Source organism: Microtus ochrogaster, unplaced genomic scaffold, assembly GCF_000317375.1.
Source record: "Microtus ochrogaster isolate Prairie Vole_2 unplaced genomic scaffold, MicOch1.0 UNK80, whole genome shotgun sequence".
In the NCBI taxonomy this organism is placed as follows: Eukaryota; Metazoa; Chordata; class Mammalia; order Rodentia; family Cricetidae; genus Microtus; species Microtus ochrogaster.
Window position 1 is genome coordinate 216,118 of NW_004949178.1, and position 17,267 is coordinate 233,384.

The 17,267-nt window shown below is 46.1% G+C and overlaps 2 protein-coding genes across 7 annotated transcripts; one reads left to right on the plus strand and one right to left on the minus strand.

Annotated features, from left to right (window-relative positions):
- Positions 1-4,686: 4,686 nt before the first annotated feature.
- Tinf2 (TERF1 interacting nuclear factor 2) lies at positions 4,687-10,131 on the plus strand. 2 transcript variants are annotated; one of them, XM_013354919.2, is made up of 9 exons: positions 4,687-5,103; positions 5,215-5,319; positions 5,430-5,525; positions 5,610-5,717; positions 5,804-5,900; positions 6,053-6,497; positions 6,581-6,648; positions 6,871-6,968; positions 9,946-10,131. In XM_013354919.2, the coding sequence occupies exons 1-9, from the start codon at positions 4,912-4,914 to the stop codon at positions 9,964-9,966; spliced, it is 1,230 nt and encodes a 409-aa protein (XP_013210373.1). In that variant the 5' UTR covers positions 4,687-4,911; the 3' UTR covers positions 9,967-10,131. The 2 variants fall into 2 exon arrangements, with proteins under 2 accessions (XP_013210373.1, XP_005370487.1); XM_005370430.3 differs by lacking the exon at positions 9,946-10,131 and adding an exon at positions 7,046-7,660.
- On the minus strand, positions 7,720-15,519 carry Gmpr2 (guanosine monophosphate reductase 2). 5 transcript variants are annotated; one of them, XM_005370427.2, is made up of 10 exons: positions 15,039-15,519; positions 14,571-14,666; positions 14,317-14,436; positions 11,248-11,331; positions 10,946-11,119; positions 9,525-9,606; positions 9,331-9,437; positions 9,130-9,172; positions 8,406-8,565; positions 7,720-8,254 (listed from the first exon to the last, which is right to left on the minus strand). In XM_005370427.2, the coding sequence occupies exons 2-10, from the start codon at positions 14,655-14,657 to the stop codon at positions 8,065-8,067; spliced, it is 1,047 nt and encodes a 348-aa protein (XP_005370484.1). In that variant the 5' UTR covers positions 14,658-14,666; positions 15,039-15,519; the 3' UTR covers positions 7,720-8,064. The 5 variants fall into 5 exon arrangements, with proteins under 5 accessions (XP_005370484.1, XP_013210374.1, XP_026633466.1 ...); XM_013354920.2 differs by having other exon boundaries at positions 14,571-14,699; XM_026777665.1 differs by lacking the exon at positions 15,039-15,519 and having other exon boundaries at positions 14,571-15,025.
- Between the last annotated feature and the right edge of the window lie 1,748 nt (positions 15,520-17,267).

The window sequence follows — 17,267 nt, forward strand, 5'->3', positions numbered from 1 at the left end:
ACTACATGAGATTCTGTCTCAAGAAAAAAAAATGAGGAAAGATGGTGTCTTAGTTAGGGTTTCTATTGATGTGAAAAGCTCCCATGACCACAGCAACTCTTATAAGGAAAAACATTTAATTGGGTGGCTTACAGTCCATTATCATCATGGTACAACATGGTGACATGCAGTTAGACATAGTGCTAGAGTTGAGATAGACATAGTACCTTGATCCAAAGGCAACAGGGAAGCTGGAGAGATGACTCAGAGGATAAGAGCATTGGTTGCTCTTTCCAGAGGTCCTGAGTTCAATTCCCAGCAACCACATGGTGGCTCACAACCATCTGTAATAAGGTCTGGTGCCCTCTTCTGACCTGCAGGCATACACACAGACAAAATATTGTATACATACTAAATAAATAAATATTTAAAGAAAAAAAAAGAATGAGACACCGCCTTCTGGCCTCCATGAACACTAGGCATGCACATGGAGCACATATATACATGCAGACAAAACACTACTACATACAAAATCTTTGAAAAGAAACAGAAACGAAAACAACAAAAACAAAATCTAAAAGAACATCAGACAAGAGATGTGCCAATAATTAAAAGGTACTAGAGGAGCCCTAGGCTGCTCTTCCAGAGGTCCTGAGTTCAATTCCCTCTACCCACATGGTGCATAACAACCATCTGTAGTGAGATCTGATGCCTTCTTCTTGCATCAAGGCATACATGCACAGAGAGTACTCATATACATAAGAACAATAAATAAATATTTTTAAAAAGGTACTAGAGGAATTTTAGTCTGTAACATCTACAGCTACAGTGGACAGTAAACAGAGCCTAACCTCTGGCCAAATAAACACAAAAACCTTACACTAAAGACTGATTTCCTCAGTTTGTTTAATTCACACATCTTAAGTTCCACAGAAAATTATTTGGAACACTAAGAGAAAAGCGAAACACACACACAATGTTTGAATTGGCAGACAAAGCATCAGAACCAGTCTCAGATACGGGAGACATAGTGGAATTATTATACTCAAAACTTTAAAACTCTGGCCAGTGTACTCTGACCTCTAACAGGAAATGTGGACAAGGAATATGAACAGAGAGAGGAAATTCTAAGAAATAACCAAAGGAAACAGCACTGTTACAGGAACAGAGAGTGCCTAGACTCCTCAACTGACTGGACCACCACTGAGTGTGAAAAAAATAGCTGTCAATGGAAATATCCAAAACTAGGGCTTGGGATGTAGCTCAGGTGGATGAGCACTTACCCAGCATGCATAAACCACCAGCACCACCAAAGTCAAGAGTGCTGGTGAATATTGTAATCTCAGCACTTAGAAGGTAAGGGCAGGAGGTAAAGTTCAAGGACATCCTTGGCTCATAGCAAGTTTGAGGCTATATATATATGAATGAACTGGCTAAGCCTGGTGATGGTGGTGCACACATTTAATCACAGCACTTGGGAGGCAGAGGCAGGTGGTTCTCTGTGAGTTTGAGGTCAGCCTGGTTTACAGAGTTAGTTTCAGGATACCTAGGGCTGATATTCAAAGAAACCCTATCTCCAAAAAGGAAAAAAAAAAACTTTTTTTTAGTCTAAAAAGCAAATAAGCTAATATGTTTCCAAAATGAATGCAAACAATAAACAAAAGTGAAAAAGATGTACTACCCAAGAAGTTTCAGACTACAAAGGTACAGCATACGAGTGTGAAATGCTGTCCTCTGAGAACAGCCATCGCCATTTTAACCGGAGCAGCTTGCCATAAGAGCCATTGGATGGCTGTTCGTATTCCTCCAGGGAATGGAGAGATGGGAAGAGTCCTGAGTGCCTTTGTTCTCACCTGAGAGTCTGGCCATGCCCTCCTGTGCCTCCCCCCTAGCTGTATGAATTCTGCCACAGCTGAGCGTGGTCTTTGGAGATGACAGTATAGAACATAGGAGGTTAACTGAAAAGAGACTCCCTCTACATAGCTGTGGAAGAGTTGTCCTTCATGCCAGGAAGAGTCTTTTTGGTGACGTGCTGTTTGGGGGTCATTCCTGTAAGTAAAAACCCACCAATTCGCCAAACTAGACTTGGATAGAATTATTACTTTGGTCTGTCATTGCTGTCCTATTTGGGATAAAGAGATGATGTTTCATCTCCCCAGGAAAAATTCATGCAGCACATATTCACAGAGAACAGAGAATGAGGTGTTTGAAGCAATGACTGAGAAGTGCCCCAAAAGAGTGATGGATATAAACACAGATCCAGAACTCCAAAGAGCAAGCAGAGCTAAATGCAAACAGAGCTAAATGATGCTCAAACTGCACACACACACACAAAGAAAAAAATACTGAAACAAGCAGGAAATAGAGGATAAAAGTGGGCCAGGGAATACTGTCTAATGACCATCAATGTTAAGAATTAAATTAACTTGGCCAGGCAGTGATGGTGTACGTCTTTTATCCCAGCACTTGGGAGGCAGAGGCAGGCGGATCTCTGTAAATTTGAAGTCAGCCTGGTCTACAGAGCAAATTCCAGAACAGCCAGGACTGTTACACAGAGAACCAAACAAACAAAAAAATTTAAATTAACTCATACATAAAATAGAAGTAAATAAATTTTAAAAAAGAAATTAAAGGAGCTGGAGAGAAAGCTCAGCAATTAAGAGCCCTGGCTGCACTTCCAGAGGACCCAGGTTCAATTCCTAGCATCAACATGGCAGCTCACAACTATCTGTAATGCCAGTTCCAGAGAATCCACCCTCACACAGACATACATGTAGGCAAAACACCAATCACACGAAATAAAAATGAATAAATAATTTAAAAAGAGAATTAAATCAAGGGGCTGGAGGAACAGCTCAGCACTTAAGAGCACTGACTGACTGGTCTGGCAGAGGACAGAGGTTCAGTTTCAAGCACCCACATGGTGGCTCACAACCATCTGTACCTCTGGTCCCAGGGGACCTAACTAATATCCTTGTCTGCCCTTGTGGGCACTGCACACACATAGTACACAGACATACAGTCAGGCCAAACATTGGCACACATTAAATAAAAATAGATTTAAAAAAATCTCAAAAGAATGAAATTAATATACACTAATTTTAAAAAGGAAATCAGTTTCTCAGGTTTAAAGAGAATGGATAGCTAGAATGGACTTCCACTCAGAACCGTGCCTGCAATAGGGAGGTAAACAGTTACAGTACTAAAAAGTAGGGGAGAAGCCCACCAACCTGTAACTGTATTCAGAGAAATTCTCTTCCAAAGTGAAATACTTTCTCGAATAATAATCAAGGAAATGTGTCACCAGTAGAGCTGCCTGCAAGATGTTAGAATTTTTTTTTTTTTTTTTTTTTTTTTGGTTTTTCGAGACAGGGTTTCTCTGTGGCTTTGGAGCCTGTCCTGGAACTAGCTCTGTAGACCAGGCTGGTCTCGAACTCACAGAGATCCGCCTGCCTCTGCCTTCCGAGTGCTGGGATTAAAGGCGTGCGCCACCATCGCCCGGCTTAGAATTTTTTTTTTTTTGAAGGCTGGGAACGTCTTGCAACTTGTAGCAGTTATAGACACAAGTTATCTTACATGTAGCACAGTTGGCCTCTGAACTCCTCACAAGGTGCCTGCCCTCATCTCCCTCACGCTGGGATCTATGGGTGTGCAACATCATACCCTATGAGGAAAATTCTTAATAAAAATATGAAAATTATATAGGTAGAAATTCAGATTTGCATAAAAATGAGAGAAAAAGGATGAAAAAAAATGAACGCCAACTTTAACACCCAATGTGTACGTTGGTACTAGGTCTGGCTAAGCTCAGAACACAGCTGGAGAACGGACGGACGCAACGTGTGAGCCTTGAGTCTGGGCAGGTTACCTGAAAAGCCTGTAAGGTGGGCAAGGCAGGTAATGAATTCAATCAACAAAGTAAGAGTGTACAGTGTGCCCGTTCCTGTCTTTGAGGATGGCAGTAAGAGGCAGTAGGAGTCAGGCGGTGGTGTCGCACGCCTTTAATCCCAGCATTTGGGAGGCAGAGGCAGGCGGATTTCAGAGTTCGAGGCCAGTCTGATTACAGGGCAAGTTTCAGGACAGCCAGTACAGTATACAGAGAAAGCCTGTCTCGAAAAACAAAACAAACAAACAAAAAAAAAGAGGCACCAGGAACTATGACAAGGAGTCGGACAAGTACAACAGTCAATTCACTAAAGGGCTCAATCAAGTTAGCGCCCAAAGAAACTTGGAAAAGGAAACTTTAAATGTTCGAAGCTACACGAGACAGCAATGATCTGGCACAGAGAAGAACAAAGCGGCTGTAACCCTGCCGCCCAGGGAGACCCTGGCTAGCAGTGTGGCGGTTCCCGCTGCGTCGGACCCATTGGGGGGCTGGCGAGTCAGCGCGGAAGGGCGAGCAACTCGGCGGCGGAGCCCGGCTCCAGCCCTGTATTTGGTTTTCTTAAACGCTAGCGCCCTCTTCTGTTCCGCGAAGGGAACGGCCGAGTTCTCTCTGGGACAGTCCTGCGGAACAGGAAAGGCTTCGCGGGGGCCGGTTCGGTCGGTTGGGGGTCACAGGAACCCCGCTTCCTAGTGAGAAGAGGAAGAGAGGGGCGAGAGAGCCAGCGTTTCCAGGCCAGGCGCCCTCACTGACGTCACAGATCCCCGCGCGGCCTCTTCCGAGGCGGGAAAGTTGAGCGCTCAGGCGGAAGTGACGCATCCGCGAGTTCCGGAAAGTACCCGCGTTTTGAGCTTAGCGGTCTGGGCTGGGTCGGACACTTAATTACCGCCCGAGAGGGGGACGCCAGGATTTGGGTGCTTTGCCGCAGGGATCCAAGCCAGTCCGCCGAGCGTCCGCTGCCGACTAGAGAACAGAAGCTTGGCTTGCGGGAGAGGTCGGGAAGCCTGGGCGGGGCGAGAGGGGCGCGGAGGAAAGGGCGCCCGCGGGCCATGGCGCCACCTCCGGGGGTGGGTCCCGCGTCTCTGCGGTTTGCTGTCGCCGCCAGCTGGCAGGTCGTCCGCCAACGTCGCGTGGAGCACTTCCCCAGAGTGGTAGAGTTTCTGCAGTTCCTGCGCGCAGCCGCTCCCGGCTTGGTTTGCTACCGACACCACGAACGGCTGTGTATAGGCCTAAAAGCCAAGGTACTAGAATAGAACCTAGAGGGGCGGGATGCGAGGACCTGAGGAAGGCCGACTGGTTGGGATAAAGATCGTTTGAAGAAGGGTAGGAATTCTGAGTCCAGTACCGTACAGGTGGTGGTGGAGTTGATCCTGCAGGAGCAACCCTGGGTCCAGGTCCTGAAGGCCCTGGATCATCACTTCCCAGAGTCCAGAGCAGAACCACTGGACCCTGCAACTGTGAGTAATCCCTCGATAAGCCATACTCAAGAGGCATGATGCAACCATAGCCCTTGGGTCCTGGTGACACCCTCTCCTCCTAATTTTTCTGTCTTCCCTCTCCTCAACAGAAAAGGCAAGATAGGAAAATTTTGGAAGCCCGGGAGAATTTTCGCCTGCAAGTGAAGCAGCTGTCAAAGGCTGAGGATTTGGCCTCGAGCCTGCCGGTGAGAATGGTTGGTTTGGAGGATTTTATGTAATTCCTGTTTTTTCTAAAACTCATATGATCTGTTTCTCTTTCCCACATATAGGAACTCAAACAAGACTATGGGGAACCCTTTCTGGTTGCCATGGAAAAGCTGTTGTTTGAATACTTGTGTCAGCTAGAAAAAGCACTGCCTACAGTCAAGGCACAAGAGGTTGTTGAGACAAAACCCCGTGAGGGCAGAGTGTGGGTTGGCCTTTCTGAGAACCGTGGCCCTCATATCTGTCACTTTGCCCACAGCTTCAGGATGCCCTAAGTTGGCTTCAGCCTGGCTGTTTTGTCGCCTCTTCTGTTGCTTTGCACCAGTATGGTATGGATATGGGATGGCCATTTCCAGGTAAGGGAACCATCGGGATAACTAGGGGGTTAGTGTTTACCTTGACCAAACCTGAGTCAGCTGATTAGAAGTTATGTGGAGCTGTGACACAAACCTGACTGAGTTAATTAACCTATTTCTGATTTTATAAGGCATCTTATTTTATCTTTCAGAGAGCTCTGCTTCTGGCTCAGTGAATCTGACAGAACCCGTGGAACAGAGTCCTCATCAGCAAGCAGAACCAGCACTCCATAGTCCTCTGCCTAAAGCTAAGCCTGGCCTTCACCAGCCAGCTTCACGGGAGCACCCAGAACATTTAGCTGGCAGCCGCTTTAACCTGGCCCCTCTAGGGAAGCGAAAATTGCGATCACAGTGGACATCTGCAAAGGGGTGTCATAAAGAGCGGCCTACAGTCATGCTGTTCCCCTTTAGAAATATGGACTTAACGGCCCAAAATACATCTAACTGGAAAAGCAGGGAAAAGCATGGAGTGGACACAGTGGGTTCTGTGGGTACAAAAACAGTCTCCACTGGGAAATCCAAGACTGCATCTCAGACCACGGGGAAAAGGGCTCCAGAAGAGAGCCTCCCTGACATACCTGCTGCAGAGCAAATGGAGTAAGGCTTGCTTCTCCTTACTTAGGAACCCATTCTTTGCCTACTTTCCTTCTTCACCTACCTTTCCCTTGTTCCCACCTCAGGAACTCTGTGAATTGCTACATGGATCCTCTGAGACTATCATTATCACCTCCTAGACCCAAGAAACCAGGTTAGTGGGCTGACTCAAGACTCGAGTGGACAGCCTTTTCTTGGGAATTTTCAGGGCCTGTATTCACCTAAAAGAATGGTTTTGGGCTGGGCAGTGGTGGCACACGCCTTTAATCCCAGGATGTGGGAGGTGGAGACAGGTGGAGCTCTGTGAGTTTGAGACCAGCTTGGTCTCCAGAGCAAGTAAATGGTTTTGGTTTTAATTGTGGTTTCTCTCCTGCAGTGGCAGTGCAGTCTCCGTCTCTGTGTGACTCTGTTATTACCATAGGGGACAGGGTTTTGGACTCTGATGAGGAAGAAAATAACCAGAGGGAAAGAAAGGTGAGTAGGGTGGGCAGAGCAAGACAGACGTCCACTTTAGGGTTCCGGTTCTAGGAACTGTGCTTCCTTCTCTATAGGAGTCTCTGAAAAACTATCAGAAGACAAAGTATGGCACCTTTATCCCCAAGTTTTGTGACTACATGCCCGAGTCCTGCCTGTTCGTTCCTGACAAGATAGCCAATTCTAGGGTCCTGTAATGGTTCTGGAAAGCCCCTCGCACTCTGCCCATCAACCTCTGCAGCTCTGTGTGCAGTCTAGTGGGAATGAGGAAGCCCAGAGCCGAGCTGCCTGGCTACATTGCTGAAGCTTTGTAATGCTTGAAAATTAAAACTTGAATGTGTTACAATGTCTTGAAGGGGAATTAAGATATCCTTCTATGTAGGTCATTCCTCAGGAACATAACTGGCTTCCCTAGAGCTGGTTGAAGCCCTTCCCATATTTCCTTGCTTTGAAAGGGTTGTTCTGATTTATCTGGATGGGTTACCAGGGTTGAGAGCCTAGAAATAAATTATGAGTGCTTGTTCTGTTAACATTCTCTAATGGCAGAATTTGTTCTGCAAATGTTCATGCTACCAAGTTATTTGGGACTGGTGACACTAGCGTGTAGGTGCTTCATGAGAATAACACTGTTATTGATCCCATACTCTACCTAGGAGGAGTGTTTACATACCAGCTGTGCCAATAGCCCAGCATCTCTTTTTATCGCCAATAGGATCTATCTTTATTAAAGTACTTCTAAGCTGTTTAGTTATTTGATGATCTCATTTAATGAAGCCAAATAACATGATTCCAAAAGCCTTCTTTTTCCAGACCAAGGCTTGTCATTTATGTATCAGTCAGCATCTTTTCCTCCTAGTCTTCAGAATGCTGTCCCCGGATTCCCATTTGTTGACCTTATGTCTTCTTTTTTGCCTCCTCCCCAGTGAGTTCCCTTAGCATTTTGTGTGTGCAGGAAGCGCAGTGACTACAGGAGCACTCAGGAGTGAGGTGACAGGAGCTGAATTAAGTAACACACAGCCACGGTAGCTGGAATGAGAGAGAAGGCCTTAAGGCCCCAGTGGCAGAGTGTTGGCCTTGGGAAAGTAGACTTGTCAGGTTATCGAGAATCACTGAAGATTGGATTCACTTGCTGGGTGACTCGGATAAAGGTAGTTCTCCGACTCAACTCCTTCAGTTTAGCAGCGCCTACATATGTGCATGTAGACCGGATGCCTCCTAGGATGTCGCGAATAGTATGTTCCACATCCCCTTTAAAAGGAACTTCTACTGTCTTTCCCTCTGAGGCCCTTGAAAAAGAAAAACTTTTATTACCTATTTGTCCAGAATTTCTTAAGCCCAGTGACTCTTCTGTCCCTTTACCATTTTTCTCCCAAGAATGGTACCCTAAGTTTCCCAGGAGGCATGACACGATCTTCCTTAGCCATATTCCATACATACCTGTAATCAGCCACACCTCCTGAATATTTCTTCATGGCCATTTCAGAACTCATTCCATAGAAGAGCTTGTACTTCTTGCCGTCCCTTTCAATGAGTTCACCACCTGATTCACTGTGCCCAGCCAGCATGCCACCCAGCATCACAAAGTCAGCCCCTGCCCCTGCCAAAGTCAAGGAGTTGGATAAAAGGCCAAGGTACCCATATAGCCACCTTCAAAAGCAGCTGTGTCAGTCAGTTCTGTGAACCAACATCTTGGGTCTGTTTGCACAGCTGATCCATAGTGCCTTGGGACTGCTCTGCCCTTGCCTCTGCTACCCATTAGGACTAACTTCCTCGAGATTTTTAAAGACCCGGACATTCCCTGGCTGGTTTGTTTCTGCATTCCTATCTTCTGGTGATTTCATTTTATTGCTCCCCAGCTGAGTGTGACTGTAGTCCCAAGAAGATAGCTCTCCAATTTTAAGGATCACCTGGGAAACAGAAAGATGGAGATTTGCAAGTTTTTTTCCTCAGGTGATTTTGTAGGTTTAGTATAGGGCTCAGATACCTGCATTGTCCAAAAATCTCAGGATTTCCTCTGCTAGCTTGTCACAAGTGACACTTTAGGTCTCAGGGTCACTAGTTCATATTATGAAACTGAATGGGTTCCCAAGCTGCTGCTAGCCTGACCCTAGACCCTCAGATGACTTACAGGATCCTCTTCCTATGCTCCCAGTCTCCTTACCAAAAGCCTTTGCCACATCCCCAGGACAGCTGCAGCCTCCGTCCTACAAAGTAACAAACACTGTGAGAGACAGCATGGACTTCTCAAGGCTTCACAACTGCCCATATCAAAATGAACATGAATTAGCTCCTCACGGGGACTTTACTGGGGTCCCACAGCACAGAAAACATAGCTGCTAGGCAGCCAGCCCTTGGGTCTTACTGAAATGATATGGCCTCTGAGGCCATGAGCAGCATCTGCACACTCCATCACTGCGCTGAGCTGCGGATACCCCACTCCAGTTTTCTTCCGAGTTGTACAAACAGAGCCTGGGAAGGATGTGACAGGTGAGAAAACCATTCTGTGGTTACCACCAAAGGGGTAGATAGGGCAGCGGCCCCAGGGAACCAGCTTACCAGGACCAATTCCCACTTTGATGATGTCAGCCCCAGAGAGGATTAGCTCTTCTACCATCTCTCCTGTTACCACATTTCCTGCCTAAGACACAAGCGAAAGAGCATTCTTAGGGTCAGCGGTGGAGAGCAGCTCTGCACTCATACGGCATGCCTTGACTGCGACCATCCCCTCACAAATAAAGGGCATCCAGAGCCCTCCACAGCACCTCCCAACGTGAGAGGACCTGGATCCCACTCGCCTTTCTCTCCACACTCCTGTTTTCACTTGGTGTAGAGGATAGCGGGAACTGGCCAGTGTCATTGAACTAGGGCAGAACAGTCCAGAAGAACCTTTAGGGCAGTAAGTTCAACCAGCAGGAAGACAAAATGGCAGAGAAATACCACTCAGATAGATCTGACAGTGGTCCCCTTTCACTACCAGGTCACTACTTCCCAGTCCTGAAGCTCCCTGCCTTCAGAGGAAAAGAAAAGACAATGAAATGTGGGCTAAACCTCCATCTGCCTAACTGCTTGGACAATGTGGACATTCCCTTCAATGCTGTGAAGAAAACGAAGCCGTAGGTTGTTTCTAACAGGCCTCCAAAGGAATAAAACATGGTTTTATATGCTACTTTTTGTTAATTTGAGATGGGACCTCAGGGCTTAAAATTCCTGTCTCTACCTCCCAAATACTAGGATTATAGGCTATTTGTTGCAATACCAGGCTTTCATGTGATACTTTATATTATTGCAGCACGTGTCCATTTCAGTAGGGAGACATACATGTACCACAGGTATGTGCAATGTGTAAAATGTTCCATCATGGTTTTTTGTTGTTTTTTTTAAAAAATTTTTTTTATTATTTATTATGTGTACAGTGTTCTGCCTGCATGTAAACCTGCAGGCCAGAAGAGGACATCAGATCTTATTACAGATGGTTGTGAGCCACCATGTGGTTGATGAGAATTGAACTCAGGACCTCTAGAAGAGCAGGCAATGATCTTAACCTCTGAGCCACTTCTCCAGCCCCCTTCCATCATGTTTTGTTGGGTTTTTCAAGACAGGGTTTTTCTGTATCCCTGGCTATCCTGGAACTCACTCTGTAGTCCAGGTTGACCTCAACTCAGATCTACCTGCCTTTGCCTTCAAAGGTGTGTACCACCATGCCCGCTTTCATCATGTTTAAGTGAAGTCAGTCACTAGGTCAGAGATGCTGCACTGATTAAGACACAACTAAACCTTTGAACCATGACAATACCATGTAGACCAGAAACATGGTGCCCCAGAGGACAAATATTGATAAGACAACAAGGAATGTCAAAAGAGGAGGAGACTATAAACATACCTAGCTGAGTGTGGTGGCACATGCTTTTGATCCCAGCACTCAGAAGGCTACATAGAGAAACCTTGTGTGTGTGAGGGGGGGAACGGGACACACATACCATGATGGTGTGTTGGGGGAAGCGCCTCCGTACATCCTTTACAAATTGAACAAAGTGTTCAGAGTAGCCATTAGCCACATCCAAGCATATGTATTTCACTTGGGGAATAGCTTCCAGGATCTGTTCCAGCTGTTCAAAGTCAGCAGCAGCTGTGCCAGAGCTGGCGGCTAGATGCTGTGGAGAAAACATTAGGTCAGCCTGTGGCACTGTGTCAGAAGGGACTAACAGTGGGGGTTATTCCTAAAGAGTCAAAAGAGGGTTCCTAGGAAACTGGTGACGGAGCAGGGCAGGCCCTGTGTTACCTCAAGACAGTCAGGGTTCTGGCCAGCAAACTCTTGCCACTGGTGGACGCTGTAGTGCTTATGGACGGCAGTGAAAAGGGAGAACTGGGGAGGAGAAAGAACCATCAGAAGGGCAAAAGCTTGACTAGACTATTTCTAGACATATCTATACTGTCCGGAGAGGAAATGATGCACTTGAGAGAATGTGAAGGAGTTCCCCACTGAGCTGATTGAACCACTGTTCTTCCTACAAACCCCAGCATGGCTTAGCTTTTCGCCCTAAACTAGTACTTGTCAAGCATTCCTATCAAAGTACTGTGATCTGGGTTGGATTGAACTTGTCAGCACAGACATTGCTTGTGACCTAAAAAACTGACAGGGACATGCTACAGCAGGACAAGTAGCAGACATGGAAGAACTACAAAGAGGCTAGATGGAGCTAGTGTTTGTCTACACTTAGCACTAAGGCGATCCAGTACTAAAAGTTCTGTAATTCTCTCTCTTCTGGTTTACTTGCTAGCAGTACTCAGACTCTAGACATACACAAAGCTAAAGGCTTAAGACAGTAGAGCAAACAAAATACTATTCCATACTTTATCTTCTCTGCAGATAAGGGCAGATTTTCATGTTAGAAACAGAAACATGCAAAGATCAATTTCATCTATCTTGGTAAATTAAAATAATATAATGACTCCCAGAGTGGTGGTGTCACATGCCTTTAATCCCAGCTCTCAGGCAGAGGCAGGTGGATCTTTGGAGTTCACCAACCAGGGCTACAGAGAAATCCTGTCTCATAAAAACAGCAAAAAACCACCACCACCAAAAATCTGACTCAGCAGGCTCAAAACCTCTGGCTCATAAAACTGCAAATATCCCCTAAGAAAGACATTTGGAAGACACAGGATGCTGGTGTTTATGCTTTCTGAAAGCACAAACTGTAGTAATAGTAGCGGCGGGGCTGCATCCCCAGCACCCCACTGCCCGCAAGGCTAGCTTTACCGGAAATAATTACCCGGACACTGTATTCTTTTAAATGCTGCTTGGCCCATTCTCTTCTAGGCTAATTCTCACATATTAATTTAGCCCATTTGTAATCATCTGTGTGTAGCACCCAAGGTGTGCTTACCGGGAAGATTCTAGCCTACATCCATCCTGGGTCGGAGCTTCATCGCGTGTGCCTCAGAGAACAGAGCTCTCGCCTCTGCCCGCAAGAGTGGAGCATCGTGTCTCTCTGAGGCCTCTGCCCCGAGAGGAGAGCTGTCGAGTCTCTGACCTCACTTCCTCTTCCGCCCAGCATTCTGTTCCGTCCACTCCTCCCACCTATGCTTTAACCTATCAGGGCAAGCAGCTTCTTTATTTAATTAACCAATGACCTTCCTCCATCAACAAACATGAAACCAGACAAGAGTCAGGAGTTGGTTGAAACAGCACAAATCTTGCAAGTGCGGAGAAACCCAAAGTGGTTATGTATCAGCCAGCAACATGCTTAAAAGCTGGTATGCTTTCTCAGTAACACTCAACTGTCAACATGTTGGCAAACAAAAGCTCTAGGTGGTCAGCAGATCTTGGAGATATTTGACCTAATAAACACACCCAACACATACCAACCCTGAGAAAAAGTTGGCTAGTATCTAACCTTTTTATTATTACTGAGACTTGGCTATTTTTCTAGAATTTGATTTTTTTGTTTATTTATTTTTGGTTTTTCAAGACAGGGTTTCTCTGTTTCTCTGTATGTCCTGGAACTTGATTTGTAGACCAGACTGGCTTCCAAGTCACAGAGAAACAATTCCTGAGTGCTGGGATTAAAGGTGTGTGGCACCTTTTCCTGACTAAACTTTTGTTTCTGTGGCACTTCTCATCAGTATTGAAATCCAGTCCCCAGTAAGAGTCATATTTGCAGCATGTCTTTTGACAGACTTACCATCCCCCAAATCTACCTGTCAGAGAAGGCAGACAATAGGCAACAGCAGGATTCCTAACAGTTAGTAAATGGAATAAACAGATAAAATAATAAAACGCCATAATTATCAGTCTCAGAGAAAACACAACAAATATTCTACAAAGACAGAAAAATCATAAAGTCCTTCAGGCTAAACAACCCATCAACTAGGGCTACATGGGTTACTAGCAAAGCACATTATGTTCTCAAAAGTGCCCAGGCAACTATCTACCTTCTCAGCTACATGCACAGAAGCAAGCAACATTACTGACAGGAGCAGTGTCTTCCACTCTCAAAGGGAACAACCTGTATTTAAGAAAAAACATCCATTTGGGGTACATCTCAGAAACTCCCAGGAACCTAGGACTTAAAGCAGGGGAAAATTAAAAGAATAATAGGCATACAAGAACACTAATAAGACCATTTTCTCTGGGACATTATACATATAAACAGTATTTTGTTTCTGGACTAAACAATGAATGCTCAATGTTCAGAACAATGGCAAACTGAAGAGATGTGTGTGACTGGGTTGACCTGGGTGGGTGCTCGAAGAATTTGATAAGGTATATAACTTATTGGGGGGGATTATAAATCAGAAAATGGGCCGGGCAGTAGTGGTGCACACCTTTAATCCCAGCACTTGGGAGGCAGGGGCAGGTGGATCTTTGTAGGTTCAAAGCCAGCCTGGTCTACAAAGCGAGTTCCAGGGCTGCCTCACAAAGCTACACAGAAACCCTGTCTCAAAAAACAAAAACAGCCGGGCGATGGTGGCGCACGCCTTTAATCCCAGCACTCGGGAGGCAGAGGCAGGTGGATCTCTGTGAGTTCGAGACCAGCCTGGTCTACAGAGCTAGTTCCAGGACAGGCTCCAAAGCCACAGAGAAACCCTGTCTCGGAAAACCAAAAAAAAAAAAAATAAAGAAAGAAAGAAAGAAAAAGAAAAAGAAAAACAAGCAAAAAATGGGACAAAATCAAATTCTGAACCTCACTAATTCAAATGGATCTTTGAAGTGATAAAGGGTCCTTAGTAATGGGAAAAATTGGTGAGCCCAAGGATTCTGTCAGTTGTCAGAAAATGGGAGTAGAAAAGCAATGCTTCTGCAGTCTATTGGGGTAACATTGGGTATGGTACATAAGATTGGTCTCACCTTACAGAGAACCTTTGCCATTTCAAAAGTCCCCACGGTATCCATATTGGCAGCAATAATGGGGATGCCATTGTATGTCTGCTTTGAGTTGCGGAATGAGAAGGACCTTGTGAGATCTACCTATAGACATCAACAGGACATTAAGCATTTCATTCATCCATAAAATTTATGTATCACATTAGAACCAGACAGTTTTCTTGGTCCTGGTCCCCCACAAGTCTGAGGTTAAAAAAGCAAGAATATAGCTGGCTCACCTCACTTCGAGACTTCAGGGTGCTGCGTTTGGGCCTCAACAGGACATCTTTAAAGTCCAGTTTCACATCATTGTCAATATGAGGCATGATGCAGGGCTGCAGTTAGATTGAAGTTTGAGGGCTGTAAGCCTAGGAAGTTACAAGTAAGAAACGGAACCAAGTCCCTCATGGGCCTTAATTATCTTGAAGACGATAGGACAAGGACCACCGCTCATGCTTAAACTGTGTAAAAGGTTAGGGTGTGGTCCTTGAAGTCTTACTAGGACCATCCAGTGTCTGGATTACCCAAATGCTTCAATCCCAGGTATTGTTAGGAAGAACAGGAAAGAGATCACGATCTCTGAAGGTGCAGTCCTTACCCGGCTAATCTTTTTCACGCCCCAGCAAAGGACAATTTAGAGTAAGAAACTGACTTAGTCGGGAAGGAGAAAAGAGATTCCAATCAGCTTCCGGCACAGGGATACTCACTTCCTGTTGCTTTGACTCAGGTGGCAGTTGACCAAAGATTCTTTTGCTTAGCAACTAGCCGCGTGCAGCCCCGATGAGCCTTCAGGGAAACACCAACAAGTTCCGCTAATTGCAAGTCCGACTACCCAAGGAATTCCTGCTTCGGGAGCTGTGCAATGCCTTCTGGGTAACAGAGTCCACACACTGAGGTTGCCGTTGGGTGCGAGCGGCGGGAGGACTACAACTCCTAGGATGCAAAGGTCGGAGCTGCCTCCTGGCATGATGGGAAGAGTATTTTGTTCTGCTTCAGCTCGCCGCTAACCCCAGCGAGCTGGGCCCGCGTGGCGTCTTAGGGCGTCGTCTGTGCTTTTCCTAAGCCGGCTTGCCCTTCTTCTCTACAACGCCACTGACTCGAAACACGAGGGCATTCCTGAGCCTTTTGGAAGCCGGGTGGAAAGAGGAGAGGGTGGATCCGGAGAGTGACCCGGAAGCAGAAGTGTCCCTAGCCGTGGAGTGCTTGCTGGGAAGCGGCAGCGGTGACCACAGCGGGAGAAGCAGCACCACAGCCGCCTGCAGCCCCAACCTGGGAGGAAGATGCTAATTAAAGTGAAGGTGGGAGCATTACCAGGCTTGCCAAGACTCTGTGGTGCTGGGCTGGCCTCTGCGTCTTAGGGGAGAGGCGGGGAAGGAAAACCATGCCTTTCCTGAACTTGGAGGGTTGACACCCTCTGGGCCGTGCGCGAGGCGTGATGGGAACTGGGGGGACCCCGGGAGGCTTTGAGCACTGGAGGCCCGTCTGCCTGAAGACCTCGGGTGTTTGCCTTCCCTGCATCCTTCCCAGGTCTATGCTGTAACCTAAAAGGAGGCTGCGTTTGTCCTGGTCTCACAGTATTCGAACCCTTGTAGTCAGAGGAGGCCTGGGAGCAGTTTGGCTCCTCACTCCTGAATTTTTGAGAAAAGCTTTGTCCCCCGTTCTTCATACCTAGGTTGCATGCTTCCCCCGGGCCCTAAAATAGGCTGCCTCCAAAACACAGCAGCACTAAAGCATTAGTCTGGGGACAGTGAGGGCCTCTTAGCAACTATGAGCCTTTTCTGGTGGTTGCCAAGGTTAGTGTCTCACCTGTCTTTCAGTAACTGCGCTAGGAGGTGACCACTTGGCACCCTCTTGTCCGAGCTGAACAATGAGAACCAGCCTCACTTCTTTGATTGCATCAGGTTACTTTTCGGCGCATTGGTTCTTCCAACTGTGTCTCCTTCAGCTCCCTTAGTTCATCAGCTTTAAACCCTTCCAGCCTTTTCTGCTGTTTTTACCTTTGTACGTTTAGACAGACACAAGACTGGCAGCTGATGCAGCCTGACATTAGTTTGAGTTGTTAATAGCTTTGTAAGCCTGTCTTCAGTCCTGTATATGTCAGCTGTTGTTAACTTGGTTTTTTCCAGTCCCTCCATTAACGTTTTAAATTAAGGGTTGAAGCCAGCCCGGAGGCTCACGCTGTAATTCCAGCTCTTGGGAGGCAGAGGCAGGTGGATCTCTATGAATTTGAGGCCAGCCAGCGAGTTCCAGGACAGCTAGGATTATTAGACAGAAAAACCCTCTCTTTAAAAAAAAAAAAAAGGATTAAAGCCAGAGAGCAGGTTGATGTGTGTTATTTTTCAAAAATTGATTGGTCATCTATGCGTTACTAGGTCTTTGAGTCTTAAGCTTTTTATTTTGATTGTTTTTAGTGTATACAATGATAGGTCTCATTGTGAGGGTTTTTTTCCCGTGTATGTGTATCCTGGTGCTTTGCTCATATTTGTCATGTGTCATTACCTTCTTTTATCTCCCATGGACCATACCTTTCTCCTCTCAAAGAGCCCCTCCTGCAACCAGTTTCAAAATAGAAATTATGGGAAGTAGAAAAAGACAAGATCTCCTGAGTAAATTGGGAGCATGGGGACCTTGGGAGAGAGTTGGAGGGTAGGGGAGAGGTTGGGAGGGGAGCAGAGAAAAATGTAGAGGTCAATAAAAATCAATAAAATTTTAAAAAATAGAAATTATTAGCCAGGTGGCGCACACCTTTAATTCTGGCGCTTGGGAGGCAGAGGCAGGCGGATCTCTGAGTTCAACCTGGTCTACAGAGTGAGCTCCTGGATAGCCAGGACTATCCAGAGAAACCGCGTTTTATTTATTTATTTTTAATTATTTATTTATTTATTATGTATACAATATTCTGTCTGTGTGTATGTCTGCAGGCCAGAAGAGGGCAC

Coding starts and splice junctions, on each gene's coding strand:
- Tinf2 (XM_005370430.3), top strand. CDS start 4,912: ATGGCGCCACCTCCGGGGGTGGGTCCCGCGTCTCTGCGGTTTGCTGTC. Junction 5,104..5,214: donor GTATAGGCCTAAAAGCCAAG/GTACTAGAATAG, acceptor AGTACCGTACAG/GTGGTGGTGGAGTTGATCCT. Junction 5,320..5,429: donor AACCACTGGACCCTGCAACT/GTGAGTAATCCC, acceptor TCTCCTCAACAG/AAAAGGCAAGATAGGAAAAT.
- Gmpr2 (XM_005370427.2), bottom strand. CDS start 14,657: ATGCCTCATATTGACAATGATGTGAAACTGGACTTTAAAGATGTCCTG. Junction 11,120..11,247: donor AGAACCCTGACTGTCTTGAG/GTAACACAGGGC, acceptor TTTTCTCCACAG/CATCTAGCCGCCAGCTCTGG. Junction 9,173..9,330: donor TCAGAGGCCATATCATTTCA/GTAAGACCCAAG, acceptor GTTACTTTGTAG/GACGGAGGCTGCAGCTGTCC.